We start from the raw sequence: 18,798 nt of genomic DNA on the forward strand, positions 1-18,798 counted from the left end.
ACAAATTAATAAAAAATTAAAACCCGGAAATGTCTTCAGTCAATAAGTATTCAACCCCTTTGTTATGACAAGCCTAAATAGTTCAGGAGTAAGAATGTGCTTAACAAGTCACATAATAAGTTGCATAGACTCACTATGTGTGCAATAATAGTGTTTAACATGATTTTTGAATGACTACCTCATCTCTGTACCCCACACATACAATTATCTGTAATTTCCTCAGTCGAAGCAGTGAATTTAAAACACAGAATCAACCACAAAGACCAGGGAGGTTTTCCAATGCCTTGCAAAGAAAGGTACCTATTGGTAGATGGTTAAAATATTTTAAAAAGAAGACATTGAATATCCCTTTGATCATGGTGAAGTTATTAATTACACTTTGGATGGTGTATCAATACACCCAGTCAGTACAAAGATACAGGCGTCCTATCTAACTCAGTTGCCGGAGAGGAAGGAAACCGCTCAGGGATTTCAACATGATGCCAATGGTGACTTTAAAACAGTTACAGAGTTTAATGGCTGTGATTGGAGAAAACTGAGGATGGATCAACAACATTGTAGTTACTCCACAATACTAACCTACATGACAGAGTGAAAAGAAGGAAGCCTGCACTGAACAAAACTATTCCAAAACATGCTTCCTGTTTGCAACAAGGCACTAAAGTAATGCTGCAAAACATATAGCAAAGCAAATCACTTTTTGTCCCGAATGCAACTTGTTGTTTGGGGCAAATCCAATACAACACATTACTGAGTACCACTCTCCATATGTTCAAGCATAGTGGTGACTGCGTCATGTTATGGGTGTGCTTGTCATCGTTAAGGACTGGGGAGTTTTTCAGGATAAATAAGAAATGGAATGGCGCTAATCACAGACAAAATTCTAGAGGAAAACCTGGTTCAGTCTGCTTTCCGCCAGACACTGGGAGATGAATTCACCTTTCAGCAGGACAATAACATAAAACACAAAGCCAAATCTACACTTGAATTGCTTACCAAGAAGACAGTGAATGTTCCTGAATGGCCGAGTTACAGTTTTGGCAAAGACTTGAAAATAGTTGTCTAGCGATGATGAACAACCAATTGTTGCAGAGTTTGAAGACCTTTGAAAATAATAATTGGCTAATGTTGTACAATCTGTTGATTGTACAACAAAGTGAACAAAGTTCCTAGAGACTCAACCAGAAAGATTCACATCTGTAATCACTGCCAACAGTTCCTCTAACATCTATTGATTCAGGGGTGTGAATACTTATGTAAATGTGATTACTTATGTAAATGTGAATGTGATTTCTATATTTCATTTTCAGTAAACTTGCAAATAGATTTCTAGATGCATGTCTCTCTCTCTAACCCGTCTCTCTCTCTCTAACCCGTCTCTCTCTCTCTAACCCGTCTCTCTCTCTAACCCGTCTCTCTCTCTCTAACCCGTCTCTCTCTCTCTAACCCGTCTCTCTCTCTCTAATCCGTCTCTCTCTAACCCGTCTCTCTCTCTCTAATCCGTCTCTCTCTCTCTAATCCGTCTCTCTCTCTAACCCGTCTCTCTCTCTCTAACCCGTCTCTCTCTCTCTAACCCGTCTCTCTCTCTCTAACCCGTCTCTCTCTCTCTAACCCGTCTCTCTCTCTCTAACCCGTCTCTCTCTCTCTAACCCGTCGCTCTAACCCGTCTCTCTCTCTCTCTAACCCGTCTCTCTAACCCGTCTCTCTCTCTCTAACCTGTCTCTCTCTAACCCGTCTCTCTCGCTCTCTAACCCGTCTCTCTAACCCGTCTCTCTCTCTCTCTAACCCGTCTCTCTAACCCCCCCCTCTCTCTCTAACCCGTCTCTCTAACCCGTCTGTCTCTCTCTAACCCGTCTCTCTCTAACCCATCTCTCTCTCTCTAACCCGTCTCTCTCTCAACCCGTCTCTCTCTCTCTAACCTGTCTCTCTCTAACCCGTCTCTCTCTCGCTAACCTGTCTCTCTCTGACCCGTCTCTCTCTCTCTGACCCGTCTCTCTCTCTCTGACCCGTCTCTCTCTCTCTGACCCGTCTCTCTCTCTCTAACCCGTCTCTCTCTCTCTAACCCGTCTCTCTCTCTCTCTAACCCGTCTCTCTCTCTCTCTAACCCGTCTCTCTCTCTCTCTAACCCGTCTCTCTCTCTCTCTAACCCGTCTCTCTCTCTAACCTGTCTCTCTCTCTAAACCGTCTCTCTCTCTCTCTCTAACCCGTCTCTCTCTCTAACCCGTCTCTCTCTCTCTAACCCGTCTCTCTAACCCGTCTGTCTCTCTCTAACCTGTCTCTCTCTAACCCGTCTCTCTCTAACCCATCTCTCTCTCTCTAACCCGTCTCTCTCTCAACCCGTCTCTCTCTCTCTAACCTGTCTCTCTCTAACCCGTCTCTCTCTCGCTAACCTGTCTCTCTCTGACCCGTCTCTCTCTCTCTGACCCGTCTCTCTCTCTCTAACCCGTCTCTCTCTCTCTAACCCGTCTCTCTCTCTCTAACCCGTCTCTCTCTCTCTCTAAACCGTCTCTCTCTCTCTAACCCGTCTCTCTCTCTCTCTCTCTAACCCGTCTCTCTCTCTCTAACCCGTCTCTCTCTCTCTCTCTAACCCGTCTCTCTCTCTCTCTCTCTAACCCGTCTCTCTCTCTAACCCGTCTCTCTCTCTCTAATCCGTCTCTCTCTAACCCGTCTCTCTCTCTCTAATCCGTCTCTCTCTCTCTAATCCGTCTCTCTCTCTAACCCGTCTCTCTCTCTCTGACCCGTCTCTCTCTCTGACCCGTCTCTCTCTCTCTAACCCGTCTCTCTCTCTCTAACCCGTCTCTCTCTCTCTCTAACCCGTCTCTCTCTCTCTCTAACCCGTCTCTCTCTCTCTAACCCGTCTTTCTCTCTCTCTAACCTGTCTCTCTCTCTAACCTGTCTCTCTCTCTAAACCGTCTCTCTCTCTCTCTCTAACCCGTCTCTCTCTCTAACCCGTCTCTCTCTCTCTAACCCGTCTCTCTAACCCGTCTGTCTCTCTCTAACCTGTCTCTCTCTAACCCGTCTCTCTCTAACCCATCTCTCTCTCTCTAACCCGTCTCTCTCTCAACCCGTCTCTCTCTCTCTAACCTGTCTCTCTCTAACCCGTCTCTCTCTCTCTCTAACCCGTCTCTCTCTCTCTCTAACCCGTCTCTCTCTCTCTAACCCGTCTCTCTCTCTCTCTAACCCGTCTCTCTCTCTAACCTGTCTCTCTCTCTAAACCGTCTCTCTCTCTCTCTCTAACCCGTCTCTCTCTCTAACCCGTCTCTCTCTCTCTAACCCGTCTCTCTAACCCGTCTGTCTCTCTCTAACCTGTCTCTCTCTAACCCGTCTCTCTCTAACCCATCTCTCTCTCTCTAACCCGTCTCTCTCTCAACCCGTCTCTCTCTCTCTAACCTGTCTCTCTCTAACCCGTCTCTCTCTCGCTAACCTGTCTCTCTCTGACCCGTCTCTCTCTCTCTGACCCGTCTCTCTCTCTGACCCGTCTCTCTCTCTTACCCGTCTCTCTCTCTCTAACCCGTCTCTCTCTCTCTAACCCGTCTCTCTCTCTCTCTAACCCGTCTCTCTCTCTCTCTAACCCGTCTCTCTCTCTCTCTAACCCGTCTCTCTCTCTCTCTAACCCGTCTCTCTCTCTAACCTGTCTCTCTCTCTAAACCGTCTCTCTCTAACCCGTCTCTCTCTCTAACCCGTCTCTCTCTCTCTAACCCGTCTCTCTAACCCGTCTGTCTCTCTCTAACCTGTCTCTCTCTAACCCGTCTCTCTCTAACCCATCTCTCTCTCTCTAACCCGTCTCTCTCTCAACCCGTCTCTCTCTCTCTAACCTGTCTCTCTCTAACCCGTCTCTCTCTCGCTAACCTGTCTCTCTCTGACCCGTCTCTCTCTCTCTGACCCGTCTCTCGCTCTCTAACCCGTCTCTCTCTCTCTAACCCGTCTCTCTCTCTCTAACCCGTCTCTCTCTCTCTAAATCGTCTCTCTCTCTCTAACCCGTCTCTCTCTCTCTCTCTCTAACCCGTCTCTCTCTCTCTCTCTAACCCGTCTCTCTCTCTCTCTAACCCGTCTCTCTCTCTCTCTCTAACCCGTCTCTCTCTCTCTCTAACCCGTCTCTCTCTCTCTCTCTCTAACCCGTCTCTCTCTCTCTCTCTCTCTAACCCGTCTCTCTCTCTCTCTAACCCGTCTCTCTCTCTCTCTCTAACCCGTCTCTCTCTCTCTAAACCGTCTCTCTCTCTCTAACCCGTCTCTCTCTCTCTCTCTAACCCGTCTCTCTCTCTAACCCGTCTCTCTCTCTCTCTCTAACCCGTCTCTCTCTCTCTAACCCGTCTCTCTCTCTCTCTCTAACCTGTCTCTCTCTGTGTCCAGATGATCCGAGGGCGGCTGTGTCACCAGAGTAAACCTGACACCTTCAACCAGCTGTGGACCGTGGAAGAACAGGTACTGACAAGGGTGTGTGTGTGTTCTTTATAGACAATGTGTGTGTGGTCCTTAGTGATAATGTGTGTGTGGTCCTTATAGACAATGTGTGTGTGGTCCTTAGTGATAATGTGTGTGTGGTCCTTATAGACAATGTGTGTGTGGTCCTTAGTGATAATGTGTGTGTGGTCCTTAGTGATAATGTGTGTGTGGTCCTTAGTGATAATGTGTGTGTGGTCCTTAGTGATAATGTGTGTGTGGTCCTTAGTGATAATGTGTGTGTGGTCCTTAGTGATAATGTGTGTGTGGTCCTTATAGATAATGTGTGTGTGGTCCTTAGTGATAATGTGTGTGTGGTCCTTAGTGATAATGTGTGTGTGGTCCTTATAGACAATGTGTGTGTGGTCCTTAGTGATAATGTGTGTGTGGTCCTTATAGACAATGTGTGTGTGGTCCTTAGTGATAATGTGTGTGTGGTCCTTAGTGATAATGTGTGTGTGGTCCTTATAGACAATGTGTGTGTGGTCCTTAGTGATAATGTGTGTGTGGTCTTTACAGGTAATGTGTGTGTGGTCCTTAGTGATAATGTGTGTATGGTCTTTACAGGTAATGTGTGTCTGTGGTCTTTCGACTGTCTCTCTCTCTCTCTACTGCACCTGCTGTCTCTAATTCTGAATGCTCGACTATGAAAAGCCAACTGACATTTCCTCCTGAGGTGCTGACCTGTTCCATCCTCTACAACCACTGTGGTTTTTATTACCAGACCCTGCTGGTCATCTATGAACTAGAGGTCGACCGATTATGATTTTTCAACGCTGATACCGATTATTGGAGGACAAAAAAAAAGCGGATACCGATTAATCGGGTGATTTTTATATATATTTGTAATAATGATAATTACAACAATACTGAATGAACACTTTTATTTTAACTTAATATAATACAACAATAAAATCAATTTAGCCTAAAATAAATAATGAAACATGTTCAATTTGGTTTAAATAATGCAAAAACAAAGTGTTGGAGAAGAAAGTAAAAGTGCAATATGTGTCATGTAAAAAAGCTAACGTTTCAGTTCCTTGCTCAGAACATGAGAACATATGAAAGCTGGTGGTTCCTTTTAACATGAGTCTTCAATATTCCCAGGTAAGAAGTTTTAGGTTGTAGTTATTATAGGACTATTTCTCTCTCTACCATTTGTATTTCATGTACCTTTGACTATTGGATGTTCTAATAGGTACTTTAGTATTGCCAGTCTAATCTCAGGAGTTGATAGGCTTGAAGTCATAAACAGTGCAATGCTTGTAGCACAGCGAAGAGCTGGTGGCAAATGCAGGAAAGTGCTGTTTGAATGAATGCTTACGAGCTTGCTGCTGCCTACCACCGCTCAGTCAGACTGCTCTATCAAATATCAAATCATAGACTTAATTATAACATAATAACACACAGAAATACGATCCTTAGGTCATTAATATGGTCAAATCCGGAAACAGTCATTTCGAAAACAAAATGTTTATTCTTTCAGTGAAATACGGAACCGTTCCGTATTTTATCTAACGGGTGGCATCCCGAAGTCTAAATATTGCTGTTACATTGTACAACCTTCAATTTTATGTCATAATTATGTAAAATTCTGGCATATTAATTAGTCCTTGTTAGGAAGCAACACAGTTCGCAACGAGCCAGGCAGCCCAAACTGTTGCAAATACACGGACTCTGCCTTGCACCGAATGCAAGAGAATTGACACAATTTCCCAAGTTAATATTGGCTGCAAACATGCATTTATTTGAACTAAATATGCAAGTTTAAAAATATATACTTCTTTGTATTTTAAGAAAGGCATTGATTGTGGTTAGTTACATTTGTGCAACGAATGTGTTTTTTTCGCGAGTGCACCTTTGTTAAATCATCCCCCGTTTGGCGAAGTCGAAGTAGGCTGTGATTCGATGGTAAATTAACAGGCGCCGCATCGATTATATGCAACGCAGGACAAGCTAGTTAACCTAGTAATATCATCAACCGTGTGTCGTTAACTAGTGATTATGTGAAGATTGTTTTTTTTTTTTTTTACAAGGTAAGTTTAATGCTAGCTAGCAACTAACCTTGGCTCATTGCAGCCACAAGGTCCTTTTGACTCTGCACTCCCGTAGCAGGTGGTCAGCCTGCCACGCAGTTTCCTCGTGGGTTACAATGTAATCGGCCGATTACCCATTGTTATGAAAACTTGAAATCGGCCCTAATTAATCGGCCATGTACTCTGTTATAATCTCCACCCGGCACAGCCAGAAGAGGACTGGTTCCTCTCTAGGTTCCTGCCTTTCTAGGGAGTTTTTCCTAGCCACCGTTCTTCTACACCTGCATTGCTTGCTGCTTGGGGTTTTAGGCTGGGTTTCTGTACAGCACTTTGAGATATCCGCTGATGTACGAAGGGCTTTCTGAATAAATGTGATTGATTTCTCTCTCTCTCTCTCTCTCTGTCTCTGTCTCTCTGTCTCTCTCTCTCTCTGTCTCTCTCTCTCTCTCTGTCTCTCTGTCTCTCTGTCTCTCTGTCTCTCTGTCTCTCTGTCTCTCTGTCTCTCTCTCTCTCTCTCTCTCTCTCTCTCTCTCTCTGTCTCTCTGTCTCTCTGTCTCTCTGTCTCTCTGTCTCTCTGTCTCTCTGTCTCTCTCTGTCTCTCTCTGTCTCTCTCTGTCTCTCTCTGTCTCTCTCTGTCTCTCTCTGTCTCTCTCTCTCTCTCTCTCTCTCTCTCTCTCTCTCTCTCTCTCTCTCTCTCTCTCTCTCTCTCTCTGTCTCTCTGTCTCTCTGTCTCTCTGTCTCTCTGTCTCTCTGTCTCTCTGTCTCTCTGTCTCTCTCTCTCTCTCTCTCTCTCTCTCTCTCTCTCTCTCTCTCTGTGTGTGTGTAGAAAAAGCTGGAGCACCTGCTGCTGCAGTTTCCTCCTGAGGAGGTGGAGTCTAAACGCTGGCAGAAGATAGCTGACGCCCTGGGCAACAGGACCGCTAAACAGGTCACACACACACACACACTGAGATACACACTTACACTTTCAAAGGTATGCGTGAGCAGGTCCTCAGAGAAACAGGTTCATATAACACCCTGATCTGGGTACAGGTTAATATAACACCCTGATCTGGGTACAGGTTAATATAACACTCTGATCTGGGTACAGGTTAATATAACACCCTGATCTGGGTACAGGTTAATGTAACACCCTGATCTGGGTACAGGTCAGAGAAACAGGTTAATGTAACACCCTGATCTGGATACAGGTTAATATAACACCCTGATCTGGGTACAGGTTAATGTAACACCCTGATCTGGGTACAGGTCAGAGAAACAGGTTAATGTAACACCCTGATCTGGGTACAGGTTAATATAACACTCTGATCTGGGTACAGGTTAATATAACACCCTGATCTGGGCACAGGTTAATATAACACCCTGATCTGGTTACAGGTCAGAGAAACAGGTTAATATAACACTCTGATCTGGGTACAGGTTAATATAACACTCTGATCTGGGTACAGGTTAATATAACACCCTGATCTGGGTACAGGTTAATATAACACTCTGATCTGGGTACAGGTCAGAGAAACAGGTTAATATAACACCCTGATCTGGGTACAGGTTAATATAACACCCTGATCTGGGTACAGGTTAATAATACACCCTGATCTGGGTACAGGTTAATATAACACCCTGATCTGGGTACAGGTTAATATAACACCCTGATCTGGGTACAGGTTAATATAACACCCTTATCTGGGTACAGGTCAGAGAAACAGGTTAATCTAACACTCTGATCTGGGTACAGGTTAATATAACACCCTGATCTGGGTACAGGTTAATATAACACCCTGATCTGGGTACAGGTTAATATAACACCCTGATCTGGGTACAGGTCAGAGAAACAGGTTAATGTAACACCCTGATCTGGGTACAGGCTAATATAACACCCTGATCTGGGTACAGGTCAGAGAAACAGGTTAATGTAACACCCTGATCTGGGTACAGGTTAATATAACACTCTGATCTGGGTACAGGTTAATATAACACTCTGATCTGGGTACAGGTTAATATATCACCCTGATCTGGGTACAGGTTAATATAACACTCTGATCTGGGTACAGGTCAGAGAAACAGGTTAATATAACACCCTGATCTGGGTACAGGTTAATATAACACCCTGATCTGGGTACAGGTTAATATAACACCCTGATCTGGGTACAGGTTAATATAACACCCTGATCTGGGTACAGGTTAATATAACACCCTGATCTGGGTACAGGTTAATATAACACCCTTATCTGGGTACAGGTTAATATAACACCCTGATATGGGTACAGGTCAGAGAAACAGGTTAATATAACACCCTGATCTGGGTATAGGTTAATATAACACCCTGATCTGGGTACAGGTTAATTTAACACCCTGATCTGGGTACAGGTTAATATAACACCCTTATCTGGGTACAGGTCAGAGAAACAGGTTAATATAACACCCTGATCTGGGTACAGGTTAATATAACACCCTGATCTGGGTACAGGTTAATAATACACCCTGATCTGGGTACAGGTTAATATAACACCCTGATCTGGGTACAGGTTAATATAACACCCTGATCTGGGTACAGGTTAATATAACACCCTTATCTGGGTACAGGTCAGAGAAACAGGTTAATCTAACACTCTGATCTGGGTACAGGTTAATATAACACCCTGATCTGGGTACAGGTTAATATAACACCCTGATCTGGGTACAGGTTAATATAACACCCTGATCTGGGTACAGGTCAGAGAAACAGGTTAATGTAACACCCTGATCTGGGTACAGGCTAATATAACACCCTGATCTGGGTACAGGTCAGAGAAACAGGTTAATGTAACACCCTGATCTGGGTACAGGTTAATATAACACTCTGATCTGGGTACAGGTTAATATAACACTCTGATCTGGGTACAGGTTAATATATCACCCTGATCTGGGTACAGGTTAATATAACACTCTGATCTGGGTACAGGTCAGAGAAACAGGTTAATATAACACCCTGATCTGGGTACAGGTTAATATAACACCCTGATCTGGGTACAGGTTAATATAACACCCTGATCTGGGTACAGGTTAATATAACACCCTGATCTGGGTACAGGTTAATATAACACCCTTATCTGGGTACAGGTTAATATAACACCCTGATATGGGTACAGGTCAGAGAAACAGGTTAATATAACACCCTGATCTGGGTATAGGTTAATATAACACCCTGATCTGGGTACAGGTTAATTTAACACCCTGATCTGGGTACAGGTTAATATAACACCCTGATCTGGGTACAGGTCAGAGAAACAGGTTAATATAACACTCTGATCTGGGTACAGGTCAGAGAAACAGGTTAATATAACACCCTGATCTGGGTACAGGTCAGAGAAACAGGTTAATATAACACCCTGATCTGGGTACAGGTTAATATAACACCCTGATCTGGGTACAGGTTAATATAACACCCTGATCTGGGTACAGGTCAGAGAAACAGGTTAATATAACACTCTGATCTGGGTACAGGTCAGAGAAACAGGTTAATATAACACCCTGATCTGGGTACAGGTCAGAGAAACAGGTTAATATAACACCCTGATCTGGGTACAGGTTAATATAACACCCTGATCTGGGTACAGGTTAATATAACACCCTGATCTGGGTACAGGTCAGAGAAACAGGTTAATATAACACTCTGATCTGGGTACAGGTCAGAGAAACAGGTTAATATAACACCCTGATCTGGGTACAGGTTAATATAACACTCTGATCTGGGTACAGGTTAATATAACACCCTGATCTGGGTACAGGTTAATATAACACCCTGATCTGGTTACAGGTCAGAGAAACAGGTTAATATAACACTCTGATCTGGGTACAGGTTAATATAACACTCTGATCTGGGTACAGGTTAATATAACACCCTGATCTGGGTACAGGTCAGAGAAACAGGTTAATATAACACCCTGATCTGGGTACAGGTTAATATAACACTCTGATCTGATTACAGGTCAGAGAAACAGGTTAATATAACACCCTGATCTGGGTACAGGTTAATATAACACTCTGATCTGGGTACAGGTTACTATAACACCCTGGTCTGGGTACAGGTTACTATAACACCCTGATCTGGGTACAGGTCAGAGAAACAGGTTAATATAACACCCTGATCTGGGTACAGGTTAATATAACACTCTGATCTGGGTACAGGTTAATATAACACTCTGATCTGGGTACAGGTTAATATAACACCCTGATCTGGGTACAGGTTAATGTAACACCCTGATCTGGGTACAGGTCAGAGAAACAGGTTAATGTAACACTCTGATCTGGGTACAGGTTAATATAACACCCTGATCTGGGTACAGGTTAATATAACACTCTGATCTGGGTACAGGTCAGAGAAACAGGTTAATATAACACCCTGATCTGGGTACAGGTTAATATAACACCCTGATCTGGGTACAGGTTAATAATACACCCTGATCTGGGTACAGGTTAATATAACACCCTGATCTGGGTACAGGTTAATATAACACCCTTATCTGGGTACAGGTCAGAGAAACAGGTTAATCTAACACTCTGATCTGGGTACAGGTTAATATAACACCCTGATCTGGGTACAGGTTAATATAACACCCCGATCTGGGTACAGGTTAATATAACACCCTGATCTGGGTACAGGTTAATATAACACCCTGATCTGGGTACAGGTCAGAGAAACAGGTTAATGTAACACCCTGATCTGGGTACAGGTTAATATAACACCCTGATCTGGGTACAGGTCAGAGAAACAGGTTAATGTAACACCCTGATCTGGGTACAGGTTAATATAACACTCTGATCTGGGTACAGGTTAATATAACACCCTGATCTGGGTACAGGTTAATATATCACCCTGATCTGGGTACAGGTTAATATAACACTCTGATCTGGGTACAGGTCAAAGAAACAGGTTAATATAACACCCTGATCTGGGTACAGGTTAATATAACACCCTGATCTGGGTACAGGTTAATATAACACCCTGATCTGGGTACAGGTTAATATAACACCCTGATCTGGGTACAGGTTAATATAACACCCTGATCTGGGTACAGGTTAATATAACACCCTGATCTGGGTACAGGTTAATATAACACCCTGATCTGGGTACAGGTTAATATAACACCCTGATCTGGGTACAGGTTAATATAACACCCTGATCTGGGTACAGGTCAGAGAAACAGGTTAATATAACACCCTGATCTGGGTACAGGTTAATATAACACTCTGATCTGGGTACAGGTTAATATAACACTCTGATCTGGGTACAGGTTAATATAACACTCTGATCTGGGTACAGGTTAATATAACACCCTGATCTGGGTATAGGTTAATATACCACCCTGATCTGGTTACAGGTCAGAAAAACAGGTTAATATAACACTCTGATCTGGGTACAGGTTAATATAACACTCTGATCTGGGTACAGGTTAATATAACACCCTGATCTGGGTACAGGTTACTATAACACCCTGATCTGGGTACAGGTCAGAGAAACAGGTTAATATAACACCCTGATCTGGGTACAGGTTAATATAACACTCTGATCTGGTTACAGGTCAGAGAAACAGGTTAATATAACACCCTGATCTGGGTACAGGTTAATATAACACTCTGATCTGGGTACAGGTTAATATAACACCCTGATCTGGGTACAGGTTACTATAACACCCTGATCTGGGTACAGGTCAGAGAAACAGGTTAATATAACACCCTGATCTGGGTACAGGTTAATATAACACTCTGATCTGGGTACAGGTTAATATAACACTCTGATCTGGGTACAGGTTAATATAACACCCTGATCTGGGTACAGGTTAATGTAACACCCTGATCTGGGTACAGGTCAGAGAAACAGGTTAATGTAACACTCTGATCTGGGTACAGGTTAATATAACACCCTGATCTGGGTACAGGTTACTATAACACTCTGATCTGGGTACAGGTCAGAGAAACAGGTTAATATAACACCCTGATCTGGGTACAGGTTAATATAACACCCTTATCTGGTTACAGGTTAATAATACACCCTGATCTGGGTACAGGTTAATATAACACCCTGATCTGGTTACAGGTTAATATAACACCCTGATCTGGGTACAGGTTAATATAACACCCTTATCTGGGTACAGGTCAGAGAAACAGGTTAATCTAACACTCTGATCTGGGTACAGGTTAATATAACACCCTGATCTGGGTACAGGTTAATATAACACCCTGATCTGGGTACAGGTTAATATAACACCCTGATCTGGGTACAGGTTAATATAACACCCTGATCTGGGTACAGGTCAGAGAAACAGGTTAATGTAACACCCTGATCTGGGTACAGGTTAATATAACACCCTGATCTGGGTACAGGTCAGAGAAACAGGTTAATGTAACACCCTGATCTGGGTACAGGTTAATATAACACTCTGATCTGGGTACAGGTTAATATAACACCCTGATCTGGGTACAGGTTAATATAACACCCTGATCTGGGTACAGGTTAATATAACACCCTGATCTGGGTACAGGTTAATATAACACTCTGATCTGGGTACAGGTCAGAGAAACAAGTCTCTGATGGTGTTTGTCACAGTATAAAAGTATCTTTGAGCTGGAAGCTTGTTCTCCGTGTGTGTGCGTGTGTGTGTGTGTGCGTGTGCGTGTGCAGGTGGCCAGCCGCGTACAGAAGTACTTCATCAAACTGACCAAAGCAGGAATCCCTGTTCCTGGGAGGACCCCCAACATGTGCATGTACAGCAAGAAGGTATCTAGATATTCCCTCCCTCAGTGGTTCTCAAACCTCTCCTCTCCCCAGACATTTTGTTGTTGCTTTAAACTGACTTACCTTGGTTCACCTCTGGATGTGTGGGTTTAGTTTAATAACCAGTGGGTTTAGTTTAATAACCAGTGGGTTTAGTTTAATAACCAGTGGGTTTAGTTTAATAACCAGTGGGTTTAGTTTAATAACCAGTGGGTTTAGTTTTATAACCAGTGGGTTTAGTTTTATAACCAGTGGGTTTAGTTTTATAACCAGTGGGTTTAGTTTAATAACCAGTGGGTTTAGTTTAATAACCAGTGGGTTTAGTTTAATAACCAGTGGGTTTAGTTTAATAACCAGTGGGTTTAGTTTAATAACCAGTGGGTTTAGTTTAAAACCAGTGGGTTTAGTTTAATAACCAGTGGGTTTAGTTTTATAACTAGTGGGTTTAGTTTTATAACCAGTGGGTTTAGTTTAATAACCAGTGGGTTTAGTTTAATAACCAGTGGGTTTAGTTTAATAACCAACGGTGGGGTCTATAACCAGTGAGTTTAGTTTAATAACCAGTGGGTTTAGTTTAATAACCAGTGGGTTTAGTTTAATAACCAGTGGGTTTAGTTTAATAACCAGTGGGTTTAGTTTAATAACCAACGGTGGGGTCTATAACCAGTGAGTTTAGTTTAATAACCAGCGGGTTTAGTTTTATAACCAGTGGGTTTAGTTTAATAACCAGTGGGTTTAGTTTTATAACCAGTGGGTTTAGTTTAATAACCAGTGGGTTTAGTTTAATAACCAGTGGGTTTAGTTTAATAACCATTGGGTTTAGTTTAATAACCAGTGGGTTTAGTTTAATAACCAGTGGGTTTAGTTTAATAACCATTGGGTTTAGTTTAATAACCAGTGGGTTTAGTTTTATAACCAGTGGGTTTAGTTTAATAACCATTGGGTTTAGTTTAATAACCAGTGGGTTTAGTTTGATAACCAGTGGGTTTAGTTTAATAACCATTGGGTTTAGTTTAATAACCAGTGGGTTTAGTTTAATAACCAGTGGGTTTAGTTTAATAACCAACGGTGGGGTCTATAACCAGTGAGTTTAGTTTAATAACCAGTGGGTTTAGTTTAATAACCAGCAGGTTTAGTTTTATAACCAGTGGGTTTAGTTTAATAACCAGTGGGTTTAGTTTAATAACCAGTGGGTTTAGTTTAATAACCAGTGGGTTTAGTTTAATAACCAGTGGGTTTAGTTTAATAACCAGTGGGTTTAGTTTAATAACCATTGGGTTTAGTTTAATAACCAGTGGGTTTAGTTTTATAACCAGTGGGTTTAGTTTAATAACCATTGGGTTTAGTTTAATAACCAGTGGGTTTAGTTTGATAACCAGTGGGTTTAGTTTAATAACCAGTGGGTTTAGTTTAATAACCAGTGGGTTTAGTTTAATAACCAGTGGGTTTAGTTTAATAACCAGTGGGTTTAGTTTAATAACCAGTGGGTTTAGTTTAATAACCAGCGGGTTTAGTTTTATAACCAGTGGGTTTAGTTTAATAACCAGTGGGTTTAGTTTAATAACCAGTGGGTTTAGTTTAATAACCAGTGGGTTTAGTTTAATAACCAGTGGGTTTAGTTTAATAACCATTGGGTTTAGTTTAATAACCAGTGGGTTTAGTTTTATAACCAGTGGGTTTAGTTTAATAACCATTGGGTTTAGTTTAATAACCAGTGGGTTTAGTTTGATAACCAGTGGGTTTAGTTTAATAACCAGTGGGTTTAGTTTAATAACCAGTGGGTTTAGTTTAATAACCAGTGGGTTTAGTTTAATGACTAAGAGACGCGAGTAATCTGTAATCATAAGTAATCTATAAACATAAGTAATCTGTTGTTGTCTGTAGGTGTCCAATAAGAGGCAGCACCACCTGAACAAGCACCTGTACCGACCGTCTACCTTCCTGACGTCATATGAGCCTCCCGTCTTTATGGAAGAAGAGGATGAGAGAGCGGCCTACTACAGCTCCCTGCAGGACCCTGATGGAGACGACACGGTACGACACGCTGACCACCTGACCACACGGTACCACAAGCTGACCACACGGTACCACACACTGACCACACGGTACCACACACTGACCACACGGTACGACACACTGACCACACGGTACGACCTGCTGACCACCTGACCACACGGTACCACACGCTGACCACGCGGTACCACACACTGACCACACGGTACCACACACTGACCACACGGTACCACACACTGACCACACGGTACGACACACACTGACCACACGGTACGACACACACTGACCACACGGTACGACACACACTGACCGCACGCCTCTCCCTTAACTCTCTCTCTCTGTCTCTCTCTTTCCTCTCTCTCTCTCTCTCTCTCTCTCTCTCTCTCTCTCTCTCTCTCTCTCTCTCTCTCTCTCTCTCTCTCTCTCTCTCTCTCTCTCTCTCTCTCTCTCTCTCTCTCTCTCTCTCTCTCTCCATTTCCATCTGCTTCTGATGTGTAACCTTTAAGACCCAGCTGGTCGCTGTGCCCTGCCGGGAGCCAGACATGCTGTGAAAGTGCGTCAGCAGCAAAGCTCAGACAGTCATTCAGTAAAGGAAGCAGGGTGTTTGTCTTTAGTCTTGACCCTTCCTGTCACGACAAACACTCCTTTTCAGAAACCTGACTCTTAGTCTGTCATACTAAAAAGTGTACGTCCTTGACCCTGTGTGTGTGTGTGTGTGTGTATCTGCGTGTGTGTGTGTGTGTGTGTGTATCTGCGTGTGTGTGTGTCCAGGATGAGGAGGGTGTACCTGTGGAGTTGAGACACCTGCCGGAGTACAAGGAGCTTCTGGAGCTGAAGAGGATGAAGAAACACAAACTGCAGGAGATCCAGGCTGAGAGTAGCATGGCCCTGCACCATGGATACAAGGTACACACATCACCATGGATACAAGGTACACACATCACCATGGATACAAGGTACACACATCACTGTGGATACAAGGTACACAAATCACCATGGATACAAGGTACACACATCACCATGGATACAAGGTACACACGCACGTGTGTTAAGCCACACAAGCTCATAGAACTGGACCGTTGAGTGCTGAAGAGCGCAGCGCTAATTGTCTGTCCTCGGTTACATCACTGCCCAGTTCCAAACTGCCTCTGGAAGCCTCATCAGCACAAGAACTGTTATTCAAGAGCTTCATGAAATGGGTTTCCATGGCTGGGCAGCTGCACACAAGCCTCACATCAACATGCACAATGCCAAGCCTCACATCACCATGCACAATGCCAAGCCTCACCATGCACAATGCCAAGCCTCAGATCACCATGCACAATGCCAAGCCTCACATCGCCATGCACAATGCCAAGCCTCACATCGCCATGCACAATGCCAAGCCTCACATCGCCATGCACAATGCCAAGCCTCACATCACCATGCACAATGCCAAGCCTCACATCGCCATGCACAATGCCAAGCCTCACATCACCATGCACAATGCCAAGCCTCACATCGCCATGCACAATGCCAAGCCTCACATCACCATGCACAATGCCAAGCCTCACCATGCACAATGCCAAGCGTCGACTGGAGTGGTGTAAAGCTCACCGCCATTGGCCTCTGGAGCAGTGGAAACACTTTCTCTGTAGTGATGAACCAAGCTTCACCATCTGGCAGTCCAAAGGATGAATCTGGGTTTGGTGGATAAGGGGGTGTGGTAGGTAGGTAGCTGACTGTCTCTACTGTCCCTCTATAACAGTAAGGGGGTGTGGTAGGTAGCTGACTGTCTCTCTATAACAGTAAGGGGGTGTGGTAGGTAGGTAGCTGACTGTCTCTACTGTCCCTCTATAACAATAAGGGGGTGTGGTAGGTAGCTGACTGTCTCTCTATAACAGTAAGGGGGTGTGGTAGGTAGGTAGCTGACTGTCTCTACTGTCCCTCTATAACAGTAAGGGGGTGTGGTGGGTAGGTAGCTGACTGTCTCTCTATAACAGTAAGGGGGTGTGGTAGGTAGCTGACTGTCTCTACTGTCCCTCTATAACAATAAGGGGGTGTGGTAGGTAGCTGACTGTCTCTCTATAACAGTAAGGGGGTGTGGTAGGTAGGTAGCTGACTGTCTCTACTGTCCCTCTATAACAGTAAGGGGGTGTGGTGGGTAGGTAGCTGACTGTCTCTCTATAACAGTAAGGGGGTGTGGTAGGTAGCTGACTGTCTCTACTGTCCCTCTATAACAATAAGGGGGTGTGGTGGGTAGGTAGCTGACTGTCTCTACTGTCCCTCTATAACAGTAAGGGGGTGTGGTAGGTAGCTGACTGTCCATCTATAACAGTAAGGGGGTGTGGTAGGTAGCTGACTGTCTCTACTGTCCCTCTATTATAATAAGGGGGTGTGGTGGGTAGGTAGCTGACTGTCTCTACTGTCCCTCTATAACAGTAAGGGGGTGTGGTGGGTAGGTAGCTGACTGTCTCTCTATAACAGTAAGGGGGTGTGGTAGGTAGCTGACTGTCTCTACTGTCCCTCTATAACAGTAAGGGGGTGTGGTAGGTAGCTGACTGTCCATCTATAACAGTAAGGGGGTGTGGTAGGTAGCTGACTGTCTCTACTGTCCCTCTATTATAATAAGGGGGTGTGGTGGGTAGGTAGCTGACTGTCCCTCTATAACAGCAAGGGGGTGTGGTGGGTAGCTGACTGTCTCTACTGTCCCTCTATAATAATAAGGGGGTGTGGTATGTAGGTAGCTAACTGTCTCTACTGTTCCTCTATAACAATAAGGAGGTGTGGTGGGTAGGTAGCTGACTGTCTCTACTGTCCCTCTATAACAGTAAGGGGGTGTGGTAGGTAGCTGACTGTCTCTCTATAACAATAAGGGGGTGTGGTAGGTAGCTGACTGTCTCTCTATAACAATAAGGGTGTGGTAGGTAGGTAGCTGACTGTCCCTCTATAACAGTAAGGGGGTGTGGTGTGTAGGTAGCTGACTGTCTCTACTGTCCCTCTATAACAGTAAGGGGGTGTGGTAGGTAGGTAGCTGACTGTCTCTACTGTCCCTCTATAACAGTAAGGGGGTGTGGTAGGTAGGTAGCTGACTGTCTCTACTGTCCCTCTATAACAGTAAGGGGGTGTGGTAGGTAGGTAGCTGACTGTCTCTACTGTCCCTCTATAACAGTAAGGGGGTGTGGTAGGTAGGTAGCTGACTGTCTCTACTGTCCCTCTATAACAGTAAGGGGGTGTGGTAGGTAGGTAGCTGACTGTTTCTACTGTCCCTCTATAACAATAAGGGGGTGTGGTGGGTAGGTAGCTGACTGTCTCTCTATAACAGTAAGGGGGTGTGGTAGGTAGGTAGCTGACTGTCTCTACTGTCCCTCTATAACAGTAAGGGGGTGTGGTGGGTAGGTAGCTGACTGTCTCTCTATAACAGCAAGGGGGTGTGGTGGGTAGCTGACTGTCTCTACTGTCCCTCTATAACAGTAAGGGGGTGTGGTGGGTAGGTAGCTGACTGTCCCTCTATAACAGCAAGGGGGTGTGGTGGGTAGCTGACTGTCTCTCTATAACAATAAGGGGGTGTGGTAG

General features: G+C 44.1%; 1 protein-coding gene and 1 long non-coding RNA gene across 4 annotated transcripts in view; both read left to right on the plus strand.

Annotated features, from left to right (window-relative positions):
* The window catches only part of LOC110530860 (ZZ-type zinc finger-containing protein 3), a 66,253-nt gene that overhangs the window by 29,113 nt on the left and 18,342 nt on the right, over positions 1-18,798 (plus strand). For both annotated transcript variants that reach the window (XM_036986720.1, XM_036986721.1), the window contains exons 6-10: positions 4,351-4,422; positions 7,303-7,404; positions 13,138-13,233; positions 15,115-15,264; positions 16,015-16,149. In XM_036986720.1, the coding sequence (XP_036842615.1) occupies positions 4,351-4,422; positions 7,303-7,404; positions 13,138-13,233; positions 15,115-15,264; positions 16,015-16,149 (555 nt within the window). The remainder of the gene's footprint in view (positions 1-4,350; positions 4,423-7,302; positions 7,405-13,137; positions 13,234-15,114; positions 15,265-16,014; positions 16,150-18,798) is intronic.
* LOC118965581 lies at positions 7,413-9,749 on the plus strand. Of its 2 annotated transcripts, XR_005052999.1 has the most exons (6): positions 7,413-7,624; positions 7,667-7,695; positions 7,996-8,382; positions 8,499-8,540; positions 8,844-9,301; positions 9,705-9,749. It is a non-coding gene; the product is annotated as an uncharacterized LOC118965581 (long non-coding RNA). The 2 variants fall into 2 exon arrangements; XR_005052998.1 differs by lacking the exon at positions 9,705-9,749 and having other exon boundaries at positions 8,844-9,400.

Source organism: Oncorhynchus mykiss, chromosome 8, assembly GCF_013265735.2.
Source record: "Oncorhynchus mykiss isolate Arlee chromosome 8, USDA_OmykA_1.1, whole genome shotgun sequence".
Lineage (NCBI taxonomy): Eukaryota > Metazoa > Chordata > Actinopteri > Salmoniformes > Salmonidae > Oncorhynchus > Oncorhynchus mykiss.